The following is a 20,347-nucleotide window of genomic DNA, read 5'->3' as shown; positions in this document are numbered from 1 at the left end:
TTTGAACAGATTCGGTGCAATTTTGACTACTACTACTTGCACCACCATCCCTCAGATCCCCTTCGTTATATGTAGGCTATTCGCTTCGACGGAAACTTAAGGCCTTACTGAGGACTCGTATTTGTTGTTTTCCACAGAGTTGCACATTCTTAAATTTCTTTTAAGTTGTTTATGCTTAATGACACAACCATACTCTAGGTTCTTACAACATGTATCACAAAAATATGCCTGAAACCGGCTCAGATTTATCATTTGAAGAACCCCTGGCCAACGCCATACTTGCAAGTGGAGTGTGTTGTTTACTATTTACATTGAACAAACGGCATAGGTAGTTTGCGATTGGCTGAGGGCCTTGCAGCTAAGCCAAACTTCATTGTTAGTCGTCTTCTGATTGGCTATAGTTACGTAGCAACTTTTGATATAAATTCTCATTTTTGGTTACAGTTTCCCCAAATTCACGATTGCCGACAATCAAATTATGTTACAATTTAATAGTATTGACATTTTTGTGCAAAAGCCAGGTAGCCCGGATTGGTGGGTCACAGAATTGAACGTTTTCGATCCTCAACCCACGGTCTAATTGGTATTGTTGAGTGACAAACTTCAGTCCTTCATATTTGTTCGACCATTGGGGGCTATGTTTGAAACCCGTCAGTGACAAGGATGCATCCAATAACGTGAATCACCAGTGACATGTCGGTCCTTTTCAAATATTTACTTTAATAATACTAAATTAGTCATAATAATGATAATAAAGGTGATAACAACAACAATAATAATAGTAATATTTATTTTAACAAGACTAATAGTAATAATAATATGGTAATAACGATATTTAAATATATATTTTAATAATTACTAATTAGTGATAATAACATTGAAGGTGATAATAGCAATAATAACAGCAATAATAAATTAAAGATAATGTTTATTTTTATAATAATAGTCAAATACTAATTAGTAATAATAATAATATGATGATAATAATAAATAATGATGATATTTATAATACTACTGTTTTAGGCCTACTTAGTAATAATAGGGTAATAATATCGATAATAAAGGTGACAACAACAATAATAACAATAATAATAATAATAATATGAAAAAATACCAATAAAACACCAATAACAATATTTTAAAAATTACTATTAAAATAATAATTAATATTAAGACTAATATATAATAATAATAATAATATGAATAAAAAAATCAAGAATTTTGTATTATTTATATGGTAACAATAATCAGCAAAAATTTAAACAATACATAATTTTAATGCTAAGACTAATAATTAATATTAAAACTAATGGTAATAAAAACAACAATAATAATAACAACAATAATAGCAGCAATAATAATAATTGTGGCCGAGTTGACTTGTGGCCGAGTTGATTTGTGGCCGAGTTGACTTGTGGCCGAGTTGACTTGTGGCCGAGTTGGATCAAATTCATGGCTAATACAATGTAGACGCATGCACAGCATGCCAATGTTGTTTTGTTAGTAATCAGACTACATGGGAAAATATGTTTGAATAAAACATTAAAAATATTTGTTTTGTCTTACCAGAGAGATGTATTTTATGTATTTTTTACATCTCCCTGGTCTCACATTTTTGTAATGATTAAATATCTTACAAATATCTTACGCTTTAAAAATCGTTATTATTATTAAAAAACACACGCATATTATTATTCGTTGTTTACTTCTTGCTTCATAGCACAGTACTTTGTAGAGTGGATCGTGTGCTCTCCAAACGTGGTCTTCCTGTATGTTCTTCGCGATCGATTGGGGCTCTGCTCAACCCGACTAAAGACTATAACGATGTGGTTTTTGTTAGTGACGACGTGAGCAAATTTGTTTGAATGAAAACATTAAGATGGTTATTTAATTTGTGATGATTGACTATCGTATAACAATACAGGTAGGCCTAGAAAAATATCTTCTTGATTTCGTGGTAATTGAGTTTTAGCAAGGAAACCTCGCGTAGGCCTAGGCCTTGTATTTAGGTCAAGTGTGTTCATTCAACAAATGATTGATTAAAATGAACGTAACATTTTCAGCTCATAATATCACTTTTATTTGAAAAGATAACACAATGATTTAATAATATATTTAGTGATTAAACTACATACTGTACTGTTGTAGAAAATTAAATTACGTTTAATAAAAAATAAAAAAACAAAATTATAAATTAAGCAATGCCTTGGTGAACTTGGGGGAATCCCCGCGGCTTGGAGGCCACGCAGTGCTGAAAATGCAAGTTTATTAAAGTATGACTGCGCATGCGTTGTTTCATTTACGTAAATATATCGTTTACTGATTTGTTTACAACGACGTAAATATATCCACTTCCTCTAATAAAACAATAATAATAATAATAATAGTAATAATAATTGTTAATGAATGGTTACCAAATGAAGTTAATTGGCCTTTTTTGTTTTCAACCATTCAAATTGTGTCTGGGTTGTTCATTCAGAATCATAATGGGTGGGATGCGCGCAGTATAATGGGTGGTGGACATACTTTTCATTGTTGATCAGACATTTTGCAGTGTTTTATATAATGGCTCTAGGCCCGGGGCCTATATATACACAGCAATATGATTTACAACTCCGCATCCATGATGATGTATCATGGATCCCACCATAAGTGCTTGAATAATCCGCGGCGCTTAATTACCGTACTCACACGAATAAACGCCCCATTTGAATAAGCGCCTAAAAAAATTCAATTGATAGACCTTTTTCACGCTGCGGTAGACATCTTCGATCAGTGACAAACAATGCTGAGCAGTGAAGCGTAACCAACAAATAATATAGCGTTTCGGCCATATTTTCGGAGGTCATGTTACTCAAAAAATCATATATCCTTAATGAAGGGTTGTGTCAACAAAATTGGTCTTCCATTTTCCAGTTAAGTTTTGACAGACTAAACAAATTTTTTTTATTCATACAGTACGTAGCTACAGTATATCCTTTGCGAACGTTTTAATGAAAAATATATGTTGACACGGCCCTCCGTTAAGGATTTATGATTTTGTAAGTAACATGACCTCCGAAAATATGGTCGAAACGCTATGTTATTTCTATTGGTTACGCTTCGCTGCTCAGCACTGTTTGTCATCAATCAAAGATGTCTACCGCAGCGTGAAGAAGGCCTATTCCCAAAATAATTCTATCATAAAGTACAGCAGTACAGTATATCACCAACTATTTGCATCTTAGCATTGTCAGTCAGTCAGTACATCTATCCATCTGTCGGTCTATCAGTCTCCATTAAGTTTAACGTGGTTTTCAGTTTTGATGCATCTTTAGAATCCCGTTGTTGTTTTTGTTAAGTTAATATCTAAAACTTAAAATACTGTCTGGTCATTTTCAGTCAACAAAAATAAACTGACCTCATCACTCTCTCATATCTAAGCAAGAAACCCTGCAATGATTCTGTTAATCTGAATTGGCAGATGGCCAACACGCTTACACCCGCCACCAACAACACCAATAATTTCATCTGCTGTTGTGTAAACACCACCAACATTCTTTTCATGAGCGCCCTGTTTGAATAAGCGCCCCTCAAAAAGAGTCAAAAACTTGTGCGAGTACGGCGTTCAAGAGTGATGCTCAGTTTAAAAAATCATATTACCTGTGTTAAAATTATACATCAATACATGAATGTATATGTATTGATAATTTTTATATACTGTACTTTCTCCATACTTAAGGTTTATAAATGTGGCAAAGACAAGCCAAACCAGTCACTGGTCAGAAAAATTTATTTTTAGTTATTAATAATACAAGGTCAGTAAAATGAGGGCTATAAAATGGTAAAAGAATCATGTAAATCTGACTCTTTGTTATGAAGTTACAGGAGTTTAAACATACAGCATTTCTTAGGCAAAAATCATCACCAAATCGTTAAAAATTGTTGTTTTAACATTAAAATTAGGAAAGTAACAGCATACCATGATTTTTGGTATATAAATGTTAGTTTAGTGTTATAAAATAGATTTCAAAAATGTTGACATTCCAGCATACTTTGGCCATTATCTCTGAAAAAGTGATTTGCGACAAGTGACTGTTTTAGCTTTTCTTTGCCACAAATGGTTAAGTCAGGAAGAGCCTCTTGACCTCAGGGCATGTAACCAGCATAAATATTTTTTTTTTAATTCTCACTATCCATATTATTATCTACTCATTTTTTTGCAGATGGCCCCACAAGTTAAAGTTGTTATTGTAGGAGGTGGGATCAATGGATTTAGCTGTGGTGTCAACATTCTTGAATCGCTGCCTAATGTGGAAGCTACAATTGTTTCCGAGTTGTTTACTCCTGACACAACGGGGGACAAGGCAGCAGGATTATGCTTCCCTTTTGGGGTGTCAGACACACCAATAGAATTAATTGCGTAAGTAAAGTTACCAACTGTAATGCCTTTATGATTTTTCAAAATTAATAAAAATTGGAGAAAAAAAGAAAATTATATTCAAATTGCCTAAGTGCCATCTAGCCATCTAGAGCAAGGCACGAAAATCATAAAAAATTTCTGACCTCAATCCCAACCAAGGTGGGGTTGAGGTGGTATGACCTTCCACCTGTGAAATTCCTTTCCTGGGCCCCCTCTGTTTCAAATTCTTGGATCTGCAACTGATGATGATAATAGAGCAATACATTTTTAGGGCGCTATTGGAAAATATTAGTGAATTGAAGGAGCATTATTGCTTGAAAAATATCCTGAAGGCAGTTTTTGAAGGCAGTATAATAGCTCCTAATGGTCACTATTTTCCTATCAGTTTTAGATTGGTCTAACTAATCATTTACTTGGTTAGACTATGGACCTATTAAAAATAGGTCCATTGTCAGTTTGACCAAATAATAATCTGTTTGAACAACCTGTGCAACCATCTTTGCCCAAGAGACAGGATAAATTTAAAGCAGCGAATAAAATCTTACTGGATTGAACCAGGACCCCGATATTGGAAACAAACATCTTGACCATCAAACTATGACTCCACTCAACATCGATCACACTTTTGTCTTAATTTTCTGTATAGGAAATGGACCAAGGCTACCTTGGAATTTTGTAGGAGTTTGGCAAACACTGGGGAAGCAGCTACAGCTGGTGTGTTTCCACATTCAGGGTTCTACCTTGGGGATGCTGTAAGTTTCTTTCTATATCATTGATTAGTGGGGGAGAGGTCAAGCAACATTTTTTAACTGAATTCCTAGGTACATGCTACCTACGTTGCATGTACAATACATGAATGACCCAAACATCCTAAAAATCTAGTTCCTGGAGTTTTTTAAAATACTTGATTAAAAAGACCACTTTTCAATCTTTAATTAATATATTAATTGATAATTTAACCATGGATTAATTTTACCCCTGTGGATATTTTGTTTGTTATTTGGTATTTGTGCAGTCCCTTTCATTTAGGTTACAAAATTTTCTATTTTCCCTGGTCATTGGGCGCCCTTGAATAAGTGTTGCTGCCATATTGGCACAGATAAAGTGCCTTGCTCAAAGACACAAGCAAAGTGCACAATGAGAGATTGAAACACTGACCTTGAGGTTGAAGACACAACTTTTGTTTTAATGATAACACAATTTAACATCACACCTACTGAAAAAAGACAAAAGTACTTTCTTCTTAAATTTATTTGCAAAATTGTCCAATCTTCTGATCATCCGCTTAACTTTTTCCTTTCACCTGAAAGAACAATGGGTATGTCTCTTCGTAAAAACCGTCAATCATCCCATCTCCGATTCAATGCAAAAATGTCTCAATTTCAAAGTTCTCCTCATTCCTTATTCACTATCTCTAAGTTATACTCTAAACATTGACCCATCCACCGCCATAACTTCTGATTTGAAGCAAGCCATAATTTAATATAATTTTAACACCAATTTAATTGGTCCATTAAGTGAAAAATCCTTTTATTTAATAATTTTATTATTATCTTGCTTGTATTTATTGTATATATAACCATTGTATATATAACCATTGTAAGTAATTATTGTTGCTGCAGATAATTGACCTTGATGGCACTCATAGCTTATACAGTAAAATTGAATAATGATGACAAAGTTTGTAACGATGATGGTTAGCTCAATTTTTGAATTACTTTCTTTGTTCATGCTAAATAGATCACAGGCTCATAATAAAGGACCTTTTGTACTGAAAAAAATACCTATGCTGATGATGAATGTGGTGGTGGTGATAGCATTTTTCTTTATTCTTTAGACCTGTTCAAATTTAAAAGACATATTCCTTACACATCAGACGTTAAGCAAAGACGAGATAAGGAAGATAATGCCCTCGAACAAAAGGTGAAGTAAAAGCTGTCATCTTAACTTTTCGAGCTGTAGCTATAGCCCAGTGGTTCGCAGGTATCATGTAATATTACTATGCTTTTCATAGTCAATTATGCTTCTAGTTTCTTGTATGTTAGATTAACACAATAAGTTTTCTTCTGTAGTGTCACTTCGTTTATCACACCATCAGCACACGCAGTATCTTCGCCTTCACTTTTAACGGTTGAAAAGTACACATACATTCAGCCAACACAATTGTTTATATCTTTGAAAACTGAGTTTAATATCTTTTCAGCACAACAAATGTTACAGTTGATTTCGTCCCTTAACCGGAAGAATAACGAGATTCGATTCATATCAAATTTGCCACCAAACATTAATGCTCAATTAAAAAAAATTAAACAATAAAATTATTGTATAATCTCATGTATCTCATGAGCCAATCAGCTTATAGCATCATCTATATAAGCCAATCACCACTAAGCATTATTAATCATAACATAAATACAAGAAGCAAATAAAAAAACACTTTGATCTCACCAAAATGGCAGAATGATTTTGGAAAAAGAACATTTAAATACCGATCCGTTAATTTATGGAACAATTTATCATCAGATATCCGCAGTAATATTCATTCTATTTCCCTACTGATATGTCTCGCACTTGTGATCAAATTTTTTCTGCTTCTTATATTTATGTAACTTATATATTTCTTTATCAATTCTGTTTTTAATTTAAAGTAGTTTAAGATCATACCCTGGACCTCAGGGAAGAACAGTGTACTAATACTGACTGAGTATCCAGAATAAAGAAAGATTTCTAAATCATAAGACAAAGCATAATAAACAATAAGGACATCTAAGTAAGTTTCATTATACAAGTGAGTTACTGAGTTTGATAAAGAAACCCTCCTTTTTTAAAATGGCAACTGTAACTTACAAATAGAGTACCAATTAAATATAATATACCCCATTACAGCAGGGTATAGGATATCTTATAATACCCAAAAAATGTGTGTTATTTACCATTAAATGAGCAGTTTGCTGAGAAGTATTGTTCCTGCTTCTTGTTCAAACCTGGCCAGCGTCAAGTATGAATTGGAGTCTAATTACTGTGGGCTCCTCGAATAACCCTCATATTGAGAGTTAAGTGCTCTAAGGATGTTTGTATCTGTATGTGTCCGTTACATGTTGTAGTTAAGTCGGGTGGTGCTACTGCGGCTGCTGTTTCTGACTTCGAATTTGAATAAAGACGAATAAAAGAATGATTTTTTTAAAATTCATTTTTACAGCAACTATACACCTTTGTTTAATGCATTCTACTCTTTATATATTACTATATGTATATAATGTTTTCATTATTGCAATTTACTGATATTTATTCCTTTAATTTATTCAATGAACATTTGTTTCCATTTTCCAAATTAATTAAAAAAATCTTTTATCTTTTTTATTTTTTTTATTTTTATTTATTTATTCAAGACTCAACAGTGTATCAAAAACATCAATAACAGAGTCGCCATAAAAATATACAATATCATTCATAAAAATATAAAAATTTAAAAAAAAACAAAAAAAACATAAAAAGCATAAAAAAATCGTAATAATATATTAAAAACCGGTATTTAGTATAAGATTAAAAATAGAAATATTACAATTAAAAATATCAATATTAGGAAAAATTTGAACTAGATTATTATAAGAAAGTGCAACACGACGAAAAATACCATTAGTACAAACATTAACATGAGAGTACGGAACTTTTAACAAATGATTGGTACGAAGCCTGCGCACAGGAACATGAAAATAAAAATTTGACACAAGGTTACAATCAAACTTACAGTTTAAACATTTAAATAGAAAAATAAGATCGTTTCGTTTTCGTCTAGTCGATGGTAAAAATTTTTCGCAACTAAGCGAACCGGCAGCTGGGCCAATGAACTTCATGAATTTGTTATGAATCCGGTCTATTCTAATGGAATGAGTATGAGATATTGAGTTGTAGATAACTGAACAGAAATCAAGGGATGGAGTAAATTATTGATGCATATAGAGTAAATTTTGCTGATGGTGTAAGAAGTTTGCAATTTCTCCACATTAGTCCAAGCAGCCAGTTTGCTTTTTTAACAATGGTGTCCACATGGGTGGAAAAGGTTAAGTTTCCATCAATGTGGACATCAAGATCACGATGTGCTTTTACCCTTTCTAAAATGTTACTATCAATTTTATAATCATATATTATAAGGTTTTTCTTTAAGGAACATGACAAAATTTTACATTTTTCAGGCTTCAGGGACTGTTTCCAAACGGTGGTCCATTGGAAGAGACGATCAATGTCCTCCTGAAGCGCGCGCGAGTCCTCCTGAGTTTTGATGATTTTGTAGATCTTGAGGTCGTCAGCGAAAGCAAGGCATTGGGAATTTAAGAAAAGCCGTGGGATTTCATTTATGTAAATGTTAAATAAGATTGGGCCCAGTATGGAACCCTGGGGGACTCCAGAGAGGACAGGGAGGAGACTAGATTCAGACCCCTCAAATACCACTCTCTGGAGTCTCCCATACAAGTAACACTTAAACCAGGTATGAAGATTACCACAAATTCCAAATTGATGAAGTTTAAATAAAAGAAGATTGTGAGGTATTCTATCGAAAGCTTTAGTGAAATCGGTATAAACGATATCACATTGCTTTTTATTTTCTATGGCTTCATATACGGTAGCCAAATTTGTCTCACATGATCTACCGGATATAAAGCCATGTTGTTCAGTAGCAATAAAAGGATGAATGTGGTTTATTTTGCACTTGAATTTAGTTTTCAGAACATACTGATGATATATTAGGAAACCCTATATTAGTGCATGCACTTTTTAAGCGTATCACAATTACCATATTTATTGAGATTGTTGGTTATCCCACAGTGAATCTGCTTTTATTACTACCTATGTGTTGGAGGGCAAACTGTTTCTAGCATGGCTTACACAGAGGTAAGTTATCAATCTTAATATCATATTGAATTATATTACTGTACTTTCATTATATTATTATTATTAATAAAGCCCCTCTCCCACTGTGGGTTTTTCAGCATACGAGTTACAAGAGTTTGCCGAGTTACTAACTCGGCTAACTCGGCAAAAACTCGTAGGACGATTCAGAAAGCTCGGGGAGAACTCTAACCTACTCGTAGCAGCTCTGAGCTCGTGGTGCTAATTTTGGACATGTTCAAAATTTTAATATTAGTGTGTTACTTATGTTGTTTTTGGTAATAATATTTCATAAATTTTATCACATGGCTCTTAATTCAGGTTCCTGAAATACAGAGGAAAAACAGAAAGGCGTAAAGTAATGTCGCTTAGTGAGGTAGGTAGTTGATCAGCCTTTCACTGCATTTTGTGCAGTAAAAATATATCATGTGTTGCTAAATATAAAACATCTATTAAGCTCTGTCTACACTTTCAAATTTTGTGTGATAAAAAAGTGTGATATGCCCATATATGGGCCTGATGACATCACACCATGACCATATATAGGCATAGCATTACTATATATGGGCATGTCACATTTTTTTGTCAAAGTAAATTTGATAGTGTGGATAGAGCTTAAAGCCAAATAAAAAAATTACTAGTTTCTCATCCATCCATCGCATCCATATTCTCTATCTCTCCAATTTTTTTTATATTATTTTCTTTATTTTACGAAATGTATGACAATATGGCCAAATTATATCAGTAAAAATTCCTCTCTCGATTGTTCGTGGCTGGGGATACATATGGTATGAATCATGTCCAGTGCTTCTTTTATTTGCTTTCAATGTATCTATTTGGTAAAAGTAAAAAGTAGCAGCAGTTTCCCATCGACCATCTTGGATTTGCCATCTCAGAGTAAAAAAAAAGAAACAAAAAGTGCCCTCATTCTGTGTTTTTCAAAGTATTAGGACGAGAAACTTTTTTTTAACTTGGCCTAAAACATTAAGTAAAAACCAGTGAATTTCCCATGGAAATGTTCAACATCTAATGAGACACAGATGCAAATAATCCAGTTTTCACTAATAAAGAAAAATTAAATAGATTACCAGCCGAATTGATTGATTGCAAAATAGGTAGGAACATTTTGGTAAAACATAACACTACATACTTTAAAAAGTTAAGATTGTGAGTTTTATATTTTAGATCAACACATACCTACATACAGAGAGTGTATCTTTAAATTAATAGGATCCATTCCTAATTCTATCAATGTTTAAACTATATAACTGTTTCATATGGTTTCTATTGTGTATAGAAATGTAATTTCTTTGTTTGCTTAAAAAAAGTATTCCATTTTTATATGACTGACTGTATGCATTGGCCTTTGACATAGCTACAGTATGTACACTTGAAACTATAGTCTGTCTGATTGTCATTTTTTTTAAAGTTTGTAGGTAAATATGATGTCATCATTAACTGCGCAGGACTTGGATCTAAGGAACTGGTTAGTGATAGTGAAGTGTACCCAGTACGAGGTCAAGTTATAAAGGTCAGATGTGATTCAGTATTTATTAGTAGAAGTCACATGACCAGATTATAGTTGTTGTCACATGATCAGATTAAACAGGTTGCCACATGATGAAACTAAAATTGCTATATAGCAAAGTTGTTAAGGTATATCACTTGACAAGAGTGTAAGCGTAATATTGGAATCCATTTAAGGAATATTGCAGTATTGACACATACCTCCTATGCTCTGCTCTATCTCTACCTACCACTACTGAGTAGATGGAAATTTGGCTCAGGATGTGTCTGTTTCCAGCAGGCTTGGAAGGATAGAAGCTCAAAATTTGCAATGAACATCAACTCACACAAATATAGATACCAAATTGTTGGACATACCTGATCAAATAGTGTCGAGTCAAGCAAATTTAATGCTGTATTCACACTATTAACTCTTATGTGACTAATTTGTGTGGATTGCCCTTATATGGACATGATGATGTCATATCATATCCATATATGGACATGATGATGTCATATATCCATATATGGGCATGATGATATTATATCATGCCCATATATGGGCAAATTACAGACAATGTTTGATCAGAGTTTGTCTGATAGTGTATGCTGGTGTCAGATATATCTATCTTTATCATGTCTGTTGAACAAAGTCAAGAAAACTTATATTGCCAGTAAATGATAAACTATGATTATTACTTCATTATGGTATTTATATAAATTTTATTTATTGAACCTTAATAATTCTGTTTTAGGTCAAAGCACCATTCGTCAAACATTTTTATATAGATATGAGTGAGATGACTTACATTATTCCTACGTAAGTAAAGTTTTGGGCATACTGTATATTCTTGATTCTTTAGAAAAAAGTTGCAAATGTGTTTTTATTTTGATTCAAGTCTCTTGGACTTTTCAGTAGGCAGATTGTGACAACATCTTATCACCATCATAAAAAATAAGGACTGTCATAAAATATTAATGGTTTATTTGAATTTTTTTAGCCTTTTTGTCACTTTTAGTAGTCTCATAAAATGTGACAACTGTATATTGCAGATCAGAGGTCGTGACAATTGGCGGAACTTATCAAAAAGGAAATTACGATGAAGAAGTAGATATGTTGACTAAGAAAAAGTTAATGGAAGAAGCTTGTCAGCTGGTTCCGAGTCTAAAAGTAAGATGTTTAAAAAAGAAAAAAAAAAAAATTTAGAATATGATTACATTCAAGGAAAAAATGGGCAGCAGTAAAGAAACAAATGTGGTTCTATGGTAGAGTTTATGAATATTAATTATAATTAATATAAATATTCAGCAGAATAGTGATTTATTAGTATAGTCTTTCCTAATTAGAAAATTTAAAATTCATTAGAAAATTTAATATCAGAGAATAGTGATTATTCATTTAAGAATAGTTACATTAGTATATTGGAAAGTTCTTTTTATAATCAGTAGTACTTATAATGTTTTCTTGCTTAGAATTCAGAGTTTATAGAAGACTGGGTTGGTTTTCGGCCAGGAAGGACACGTTTACGTCTTGAGAAAGAAATGATGCAATTTAATGGCAAAACAATTCCTGTAAGTGTCTTTAGATGTTGATACATTTTTTTGTCTGTTTTTCGTCTGTTTCACGTCAGGAAAGTACTGGTTATTGTACCCACGCTGTGCAAAATCATTCTTTAACATTCCAAAAAAATATAATTTGAATCTTTTAAGTCTCAGCTCAACAGAGTTTATCTTTAAATAATGTATTCATGTTAAAATTTTTTTTTTATTGATTGATGTATATCCACACACAAATTCAGTATTATTATTGTTTATCTGTTTATTTATTTATTTGTTCTTTATACTGGGTTACCTCATCAGTAAAATGTTACTGTTCTCCCAGACGGCCGCCTGGAGGCAAAACAACATAACTGACATTTTTGTCGAATTTGAGAAAATATCATTTGGGAGTTTATAAACAAGTCTGTATTACCTGTGAACATTTCGGGTCCCAATATTGTGTCATTTCAGAGATAGCACAACCTATCTTTAAGCACAAAACTTAAAATCTAGTGGTTTTCCTTGGCAAAACAACGTAACTACAAGATTACGCGGCAAAACAACGTATCTACAATGAAGATACGTTGTTTTGCCTCGGAATGGTATTCAAAAATTGTCCTGAGCTAATGCAGTTTGGCAAGGCAAAATCAAATGATTATTGGTGTTTTTAAATCAATAATCTTAACAGTGACATATGTACAAACTCGCTAATGCATCTGCTTGCCCCAAATGTGATAAATTCCAAAAATATGTCTTGCCTGCATCAATACCGAGCCTGACCTGTTTCCGAGGCAAAACAAAGAATCTGTAATTATTGCTAATAACTTTGCAATAAACAGTTGTAATTAAAATTTCACATATGATCACAATGTCTAGATATACAATCCTGCAAAATTTCAAAAGGTACGACAATTTATTGCAGAGTTCCGAACATTAAAATCACAAGAAAAACAAATACAGAATATTAAAAAAAGCATGTTCCTGTTGCTACTGGTATTTTATCGCTATTGTTTTAATTGAATGTATTAAAAATTTATTCTTTGCATTTTTAGGTAATTCACAACTATGGACACAGTGGAGCTGGTCTGACCCTGTGCTGGGGGTGTGCCACCGATGTTGTAGAGCTACTCAAACAGGATCGCCACCTTGCCAAGTTCAGCTCCAAGTTGTAGGTGGGTGGCCAACAATGGATGTATATTTAATCAGATGAAACCATCATCCTGATAAATTCACACTACGCATGGTTTTGAATAAAACAAGGTCTCGTAGATAAGGGCAGTATAAGAGAGGCATAGAGGTAGAGTATGCCCTAATGGCCGCCCATACAAAAAAGATGTATTAGTCAATCAGCAAAAAAGATCAATCAGCCGGGTATTCCTAGAGCTCCTTGTCGAAGCTAAAAAAAATCTATTAATCAATCAGCCAAGTGTTTCTAGAGCTTTTCATTAGAGCTAATGATGATGGCTACCCATACAAAAATGATCTATTAAGCAGTCAGCACAAAAAAAGATTCTATTAATCAAACAGCCGGGTATTCCTAGAGCTTTTCATTGGAGTTAAAAACAACTTTCTGTTGCCAAAGCCCAACCATCCTAAAAATCTCGGGCATAGATTTTGCCAAGGTGAAGTCTCATACTAGACGTACAGTCGAAAATTGATCCTGATTTACAAATGTCAATGTTTGTTGGTATGCTGTACTAGTCCCCAAGGAGTGGAAGAGGTGGTACATTGTGCTATATGCAGTAGAACCCCTCTTAAGGGGACACCTTTGGAACCAAAATAAAGTGTCCCCTTAATAGGGGTGTCCCCTGAATAGGAGTATTTCCCTATTCAGGGGAGACTAACTAAAAATGTGAAATTGACCTCTTAAGGGTTTTTGGCATGTTTTCATACGATGACATACATTTTTTATAATTTTATTTTTATTGACATAAGAATCAGTTACAGTTAGCCTTTGAACTAATTTATAGCAGTAATTTGCAATGCAAATAAAATTCAGTTACTTAATATGAAATCAGCAGAAGTGTATTAAAACAATAGTTTTATGTGTTTAATATTGCACTTTCTGTTGGATGGATGTATCATGAATAGAGTAACATGTTATTACTAGAAGACTGGGTTAGTGAAGCTACAGTACCTGTACTGTATATGGAAAAAACCTTAATGCAAATTAACTATATTAATAAGATAATACTATAGATATATTTTATTACAGTATATTTAAATAGGTATGTGGATTAGATCATTTTATTTTTGTCTTTTACTACAGATATTTGCATGGTATTCATGAGGGTACTGTTTAAAATGTGTTGGACCAATTTTTTTTTTTTTGTAATTGAAAGGTTTTTATCCATTGAACTTCATTCTTATAATGTTGGTAAATATCAGTACTAATTTCATAGGCAGAGATAATGTATTAACTATATTCATTAATTAATTAAATACTGTAGTATAATTCCATATATTGTACAGTACAATAAATTAATATATGACTAAAGTAAACTTGTTGACTTGGGTAGTGTACTGTATATAAATAATATTAGTTTCCTCCATAATTTATTTATAATTCATAATGATAGTACTTTATCCAGTACAGTTTATCATCAGGGAACTCATGTGAATTAAATATACATAACTCAATAAAATGAATTACAAAGCAAAACTTAGGTTGGTTTTAATATTCTTTATTACAGCATTCTGTTGAAATGAGTTGGCAATTATTGGTTTATTTATTCTTACATAGCACTGGTATCATAAAGCTAGTGGTCCTCCAGATCCTTGGTCATTCTGATTCATAGCACATGTGCCGCTACAAGCCTGAACTGTAAACCCATAATCCTTTGACCGGAAGACCATAAACATAGCATCACAAACAACATACATTATAAACAATTACTTTCCTTAAACATAGTACAAGCATCCATGTTCCTAAATAATTACGAAGATGAGGTTGATGTGTTATTTACAATAGCTTGTCATTTTGAAACCTGTCAGAAAAAGACATTCCAGAAATCCATATGAAGCTTAATTTTCTGTCTGTACCTTAAATATTGCCAAAAAAAATTATCGTTCTACCAAAAGCATAAACTAATTTACGACCCTTAAATAACATAAATTGCAACCAAGATGTAACCAGACTACTGTATATTAAAAATCAAGACATTGCTTTAAGTCCTTTATTCATGCTCTAATTCTAATACATATTTTTCTTTTTCAAACTGAATACTGTATTTCATATGAAAAACATATTGCATGAAATTTAGCAGTAAATATTTTAATAATAATTCATCATTCCTACAAAATTGGCCTCATCTTATATTTTTATCTATAGTAAAGTACTGTATAAAATACTCAACCTTTCATCAGTGTATGCTTGTTTCAGATATAAGCGAGGTGTGACCAAATGACTTGGGTTTCAATGTTTCTGATAAGTTTAATACAGTATATTTCATAGTAGCATAGGATAAATAACACAAAATTTATCTTTAACGGTGATTTTCTTTAAAGTATCTGAAATTAAAAATGTTCTTACTCCAGTTGTACCAGAGGATCTAGATTCAAAGGCCAAAATAAAGCTTATATAGTTATCTATCTAAACATAAATAACTCATTTTTCATTTTCTGTACCACAAAATTTGCCACAATGGCTCACTTGTGTTAACAAACCAAGGCAATTCAACAAAAGGACGCACATCTTGGGACATCAAAGGTTGATGTATAACTCTGGCATCGACATTCTAGGCGCCGCGCTTCCCTACACACTGAACGTCACAATAATTAACCATCAGCATGTGACGAATTACCCACGCGCGTGTTAGTTGCTATGATAATCACGTGGTGCAGTGCCTACAAAGGCCTAATTATATTTTGACTGAAATTATATTCTTCATCTCAACATTAATTTTACCGATGTTGTGGTGTATTGTTGTTTATGAGACTCCCTTCGCAGAAAAAAAAAAAAATTTTCTGTATCTACTCAAATGTTCGTTTTGTGCATCTTAGTCCAACATTGTCAAAATGACAGTTTAATGTTATATAAGAATATGAAATTTATAAAAATCGTAAATTTTCAATTGTTACAACTTTTCATTTTGTTGGTAAATTTTCACGAATCAAATTGCAGTTTATGAAAGCATTTAACAAGCCTGTGGTCAAAAGAAATCAGATGTAACAGACATTGCGAGATACCCCAAATTAATAAAATAATAACTAACACCATAAAATGTATGGCACACATAGACTAATAATTGACGGCTGTACTCGCAACTAGTATCGGATTGTCGATGCCACAGTAAATATCAAAGGATTGTACGCACACGCTATGTTCGAGTGTGGAGATGTACGTCCTTTTGTTGAATTGCCTTGATAAAACAAATCCAAATTATAAAGGACATAATGTAGTAAATGGAATACAGCACCCTCTACTTTAAACCTAACCAGACACTGTTACTTCTGACCATGGTGTCTACACGTGGCAAAGACAAGCCAATCCAGTCACTCGTTGCAAAAATCAATCTTCAGTTATTAGTACAGGGTCAAAAAGTAAAATGAGAGCTATAAAATGGTAAAAGAATCATTTAAGTCCGACATTTCCTTATGAAGTTACAAGCATTTTACTTACAGCTGTTTAAAGAACAATATTTGAGAAATCGGCTTCAAAGTTTTTGATTTTGGGCATTTCTCAGGCAGAAACTATCAATAAATCATTTAAAATTGTTTCAACATTAAAAATAGGGAAAATAACAGCATGGCATGATGTAGAGATATAAATGTTAGTTTAGTGCAATAAAATAGATTTCAACAATTTTAACATTCCAGCATGTTTTGGTCATTATCTCAGAAACACAATTGGGATGAGTGACTGGTTTGGCTTGTCTTTGCCACATATCTTATTTGTGTGAATTTCTCATATATGGGTAAGACGATGTCATATCCCATACATATGGGCGTGATGAAGTCATACCACATCCACATACAGAATGGGCAAATTACAGGTATTTGTCTTGCTAACTATATCAAAAGATGCAACTATAAGATGCTTAGGCGGAGGAATTAACATTAAAAAATATCCTTTGAATTTATGGTGGGTTCGAAAGACCACGGGCTTAACCACAACTTTGCTATGACCTACATTACAGTCTATTGCATGTTTAATTATCATACTATAAAAAGTCAGCTTTATGGAAATTTATTTGACAAGGCAATTAATCTGCCAAGATCTATTTTACCCATAAAATTTACAGCACCAAAGTTTTAAATGATAAAGACCGCATTACGGTTTGCGTACGTTGCATACAAAATCATCGGGAACAAGTTCATTACGGTATTTCATTAAATTAAACAGTACTTTTAAATTGTCTTGCTACTTGCAAGTGAATATCTACCCTTTTTAGCCTACACATCATGGCAACAAACAAGGAATTTTAATATAGCACTCTTGCAAGCCAAAATCATGATTTCAATTCAATTATAATCTCTGTGCCTGTTGAAAATGTAAATATTTTACGCTCTTATCTTCTGATTGGCTGTGATAAAGCAGCTTAATTCATATCTGGACAATCTTACTGATCATTAGCATGAGCTGTCCAGCATCTAAATGCATTACCATGTGAAGCATTTTCAGTGAATAATAATCAAGCTCACAGACATATTAGTACAGTACTTACTGTCCAGTACCTAATTCATCAGATGCAGCCTTTTCAGAGAACAATCAGACTGCTGCCTAGCAGCTGTATGAGTGTATATTGTGGACCTTTCCCACCCCTTTGCTAAGGTCTCACAAAACGATATACAGTTGAACTTGTCTAAGTCGAATCCAAAATGCCACTGAAAAATTTTTTCGACTTGCAGACTTAATTAATGGAAAATATAACAATTTGGCATTTAAAGTAAGTTCGACTTAGAAATTATTTGAGTTAGGCGAAGTCGACTTAGGCAAGTTTAACTGTAGTATAAATTTACATAAACATGTGCATTTGTGGGACAACATTGGCGTATTCCTGGCCTTGTTCTGAGAGGTCAGTTGTTCAGTTTGATTAACATTCTGAGACGGTCCAATCTACTGCACATAATTCATCCCAATGGCAATACACAATCTCTTTGGCTTGTTTGTAGAGCGTTGTAGGATTTTAAATTTCGGTATTCAAGCGATAATTAAAGCACAGTCTATTTTTATATAATTGACAACTGTCTTATGTCTTAAGTCTTAGATCAAGTTTTCTCTGTCAGTCTTCCTGAATCGAATTAAATCACATGATTTAGTATCAGTCATTTTATTGGATTAGTTTTTTAGATAAATAATCTGAAATTGATCAAAATATATGTACATTACACTAAATGAGAAAAGACTTTAATCCATTATTCTACAGTTCCACTCTATTATTATTTGATTACAACAAATGTCGTGTTGCCCACAGCACACTGACATTTGAAAATCAGGGGTGTTTGGTCTGTTCCTTTATTTTTTTTTACTATGGCCTAGGTTGCTCAATGCATTTTGATAAATAACATGGTAGTTACAGGCCTAAAATTTATAGTTAAGGTATCTAATATATTAATTAAAGCTTAAAAAATGGCATTTTAAAACATCATACAAGGTGGCTCTTCTTAGGTTGGTAAAGAAAAATATATATTTGCCAAAAAAAGGCTGACCTTAAAGTTTTGAGATTTGTGTCAGTTGGGCTTGGGCAACAGCAAGTCTTTTACGACGGGCACCTATTGTGCGCAACGGTCGTCGGCCGACGCGATTCTATAGAGAACGCAACGTCACGATGCGAATGCAATGGATCGTTATTAATGACAATCCGTTCAGACTTTCATGGACAATCAGAAGATGGCGTCGTGTTGTCTAACGCTCATAGGAAGCAGAGTTAGATTCATCCGCCGAAGGTTGTACAACGCAACGAGTGTAAAGCTTTACGCCGTATCATGTGTGGTCAATGGGTGTGTCAGAGACATACAAACCTATGGCCTACCAACATGACTGACATATTTTCCACTGACAGCTGCTTCACTATTCATCACTCTTGTTTTCTCCCTCAGGTGCATGTGAACATTCTTCTTCTTCCGTTTCTTCATTGTTCTGCTCTGTTACTTTTCCTTCACTTTCTTCTTCCTTCACCATCGGAAATTTATCTCCATACATTTTTAGCATCTCAGTTCTTAGTTTGTTGAGAATCTTCTCATTTGGTTTGTTTTTTGTTTTTGCTTGTAATCCTATGATGCTCTGCTCTGCTTCCTGTTGCCAAAATAGAGAATATTTGAATTAAAAAATTAAGCACATCATTTCAGGCTCTGATTCCATATATTATTTGTTTAGTGCATATATAATGGTCAGGGTGGGTAAGGACTAAACACAGTAGGCACAGTGTACACAAACTAAATCATGCGCACTCAGCCGATCCTAGATAAGTCATATGCACTGATTGGGAAGAAAAACTGATACAATATGGTCCTTCGGGGAGTTGTAGGAATGAATTTGTCCATGATTTTCAGGGTTGTAGCTGTAGAAAACTAAGGGTGGGTGGTAGACATGTTAAGGATGGGGGGGGGGTGATAACATTGGTATAGTTTAAATACTAAGAGTGGATTTTAAGGATGGACAAGGGGGTTAATATGGTGGATGAAGGGACACAAAATCAGCTTTAAACTGGGTGGAAACTTTGAGGCTGGGCAGCCCCTCCTACGTCTCTCATCTTTGTAACTGCAAGTCGCTACATACATTATTAATACAATAAATACAAGAACAATCGTGCGATGAATAGCGATACCTTTTTCTCTTTGTTTCTAATCGAAGCTCCCTTTTTATAAATTTTAATGAGGGAGCCCCAGTACTTGAGATGAGGATGTAGTAGCTTCAGAATCTTCTGAGCACCATGCTGTTTGCCAACCTTTTTATTCTTACATTGGCCCTGTAAAGACAACAATACATATATCAGAAATTATTAGGGAATACTCAACCAATCAGAAAACAAACAACTATTGTCAAGTTAGTAGATTACTTACAGTGACAAC

At 33.3% G+C, this 20,347-nt stretch overlaps 2 protein-coding genes across 5 annotated transcripts in view; one reads left to right on the top strand and one right to left on the bottom strand.

The window, feature by feature from the left end:
* LOC117110029 (D-aspartate oxidase-like) overlaps positions 1-16,296 on the top strand; it is a 28,924-nt gene extending 12,628 nt beyond the window's left edge. For 3 of the 4 annotated variants that reach the window (XM_033252591.1, XM_033252590.1, XM_033252592.1), the window contains 9 exons: positions 5,049-5,154; positions 6,240-6,325; positions 9,227-9,292; positions 9,611-9,665; positions 10,719-10,820; positions 11,551-11,615; positions 11,849-11,966; positions 12,269-12,367; positions 13,387-16,296. In XM_033252591.1, the coding sequence (XP_033108482.1) occupies positions 5,049-5,154; positions 6,240-6,325; positions 9,227-9,292; positions 9,611-9,665; positions 10,719-10,820; positions 11,551-11,615; positions 11,849-11,966; positions 12,269-12,367; positions 13,387-13,506 (817 nt within the window). In that variant the 3' untranslated portion in view covers positions 13,507-16,296. Of the gene's footprint in view, positions 1-1,724; positions 1,925-4,205; positions 4,403-5,048; positions 5,155-6,239; positions 6,326-9,226; positions 9,293-9,610; positions 9,666-10,718; positions 10,821-11,550; positions 11,616-11,848; positions 11,967-12,268; positions 12,368-13,386 lie in introns of those variants that run through there. The other variant, XM_033252589.1, reaches the window with a different exon arrangement.
* A 1,985-nt stretch (positions 16,297-18,281) lies between these two features.
* Positions 18,282-20,347, bottom strand: part of LOC117110045 (microprocessor complex subunit DGCR8-like) — a 9,014-nt gene continuing 6,948 nt past the window's right edge. Inside the window, exon 15 of the mRNA XM_033252616.1 lies at positions 18,282-19,571. Coding sequence (XP_033108507.1) covers positions 19,347-19,571 — 225 coding nt within the window. The 3' untranslated portion in view covers positions 18,282-19,346. The remainder of the gene's footprint in view (positions 19,572-20,347) is intronic.

Source organism: Anneissia japonica, unplaced genomic scaffold (assembly GCF_011630105.1).
Source record: "Anneissia japonica isolate Jap-2015-1 unplaced genomic scaffold, ASM1163010v1 scaffold287799_len804019_cov200, whole genome shotgun sequence".
Classification (NCBI taxonomy): Eukaryota; Metazoa; Echinodermata; class Crinoidea; order Comatulida; family Comatulidae; genus Anneissia; species Anneissia japonica.
Note: the sequence above shows the minus strand (reverse complement) of the source record. Positions and strands in the feature narration are given on the sequence as shown.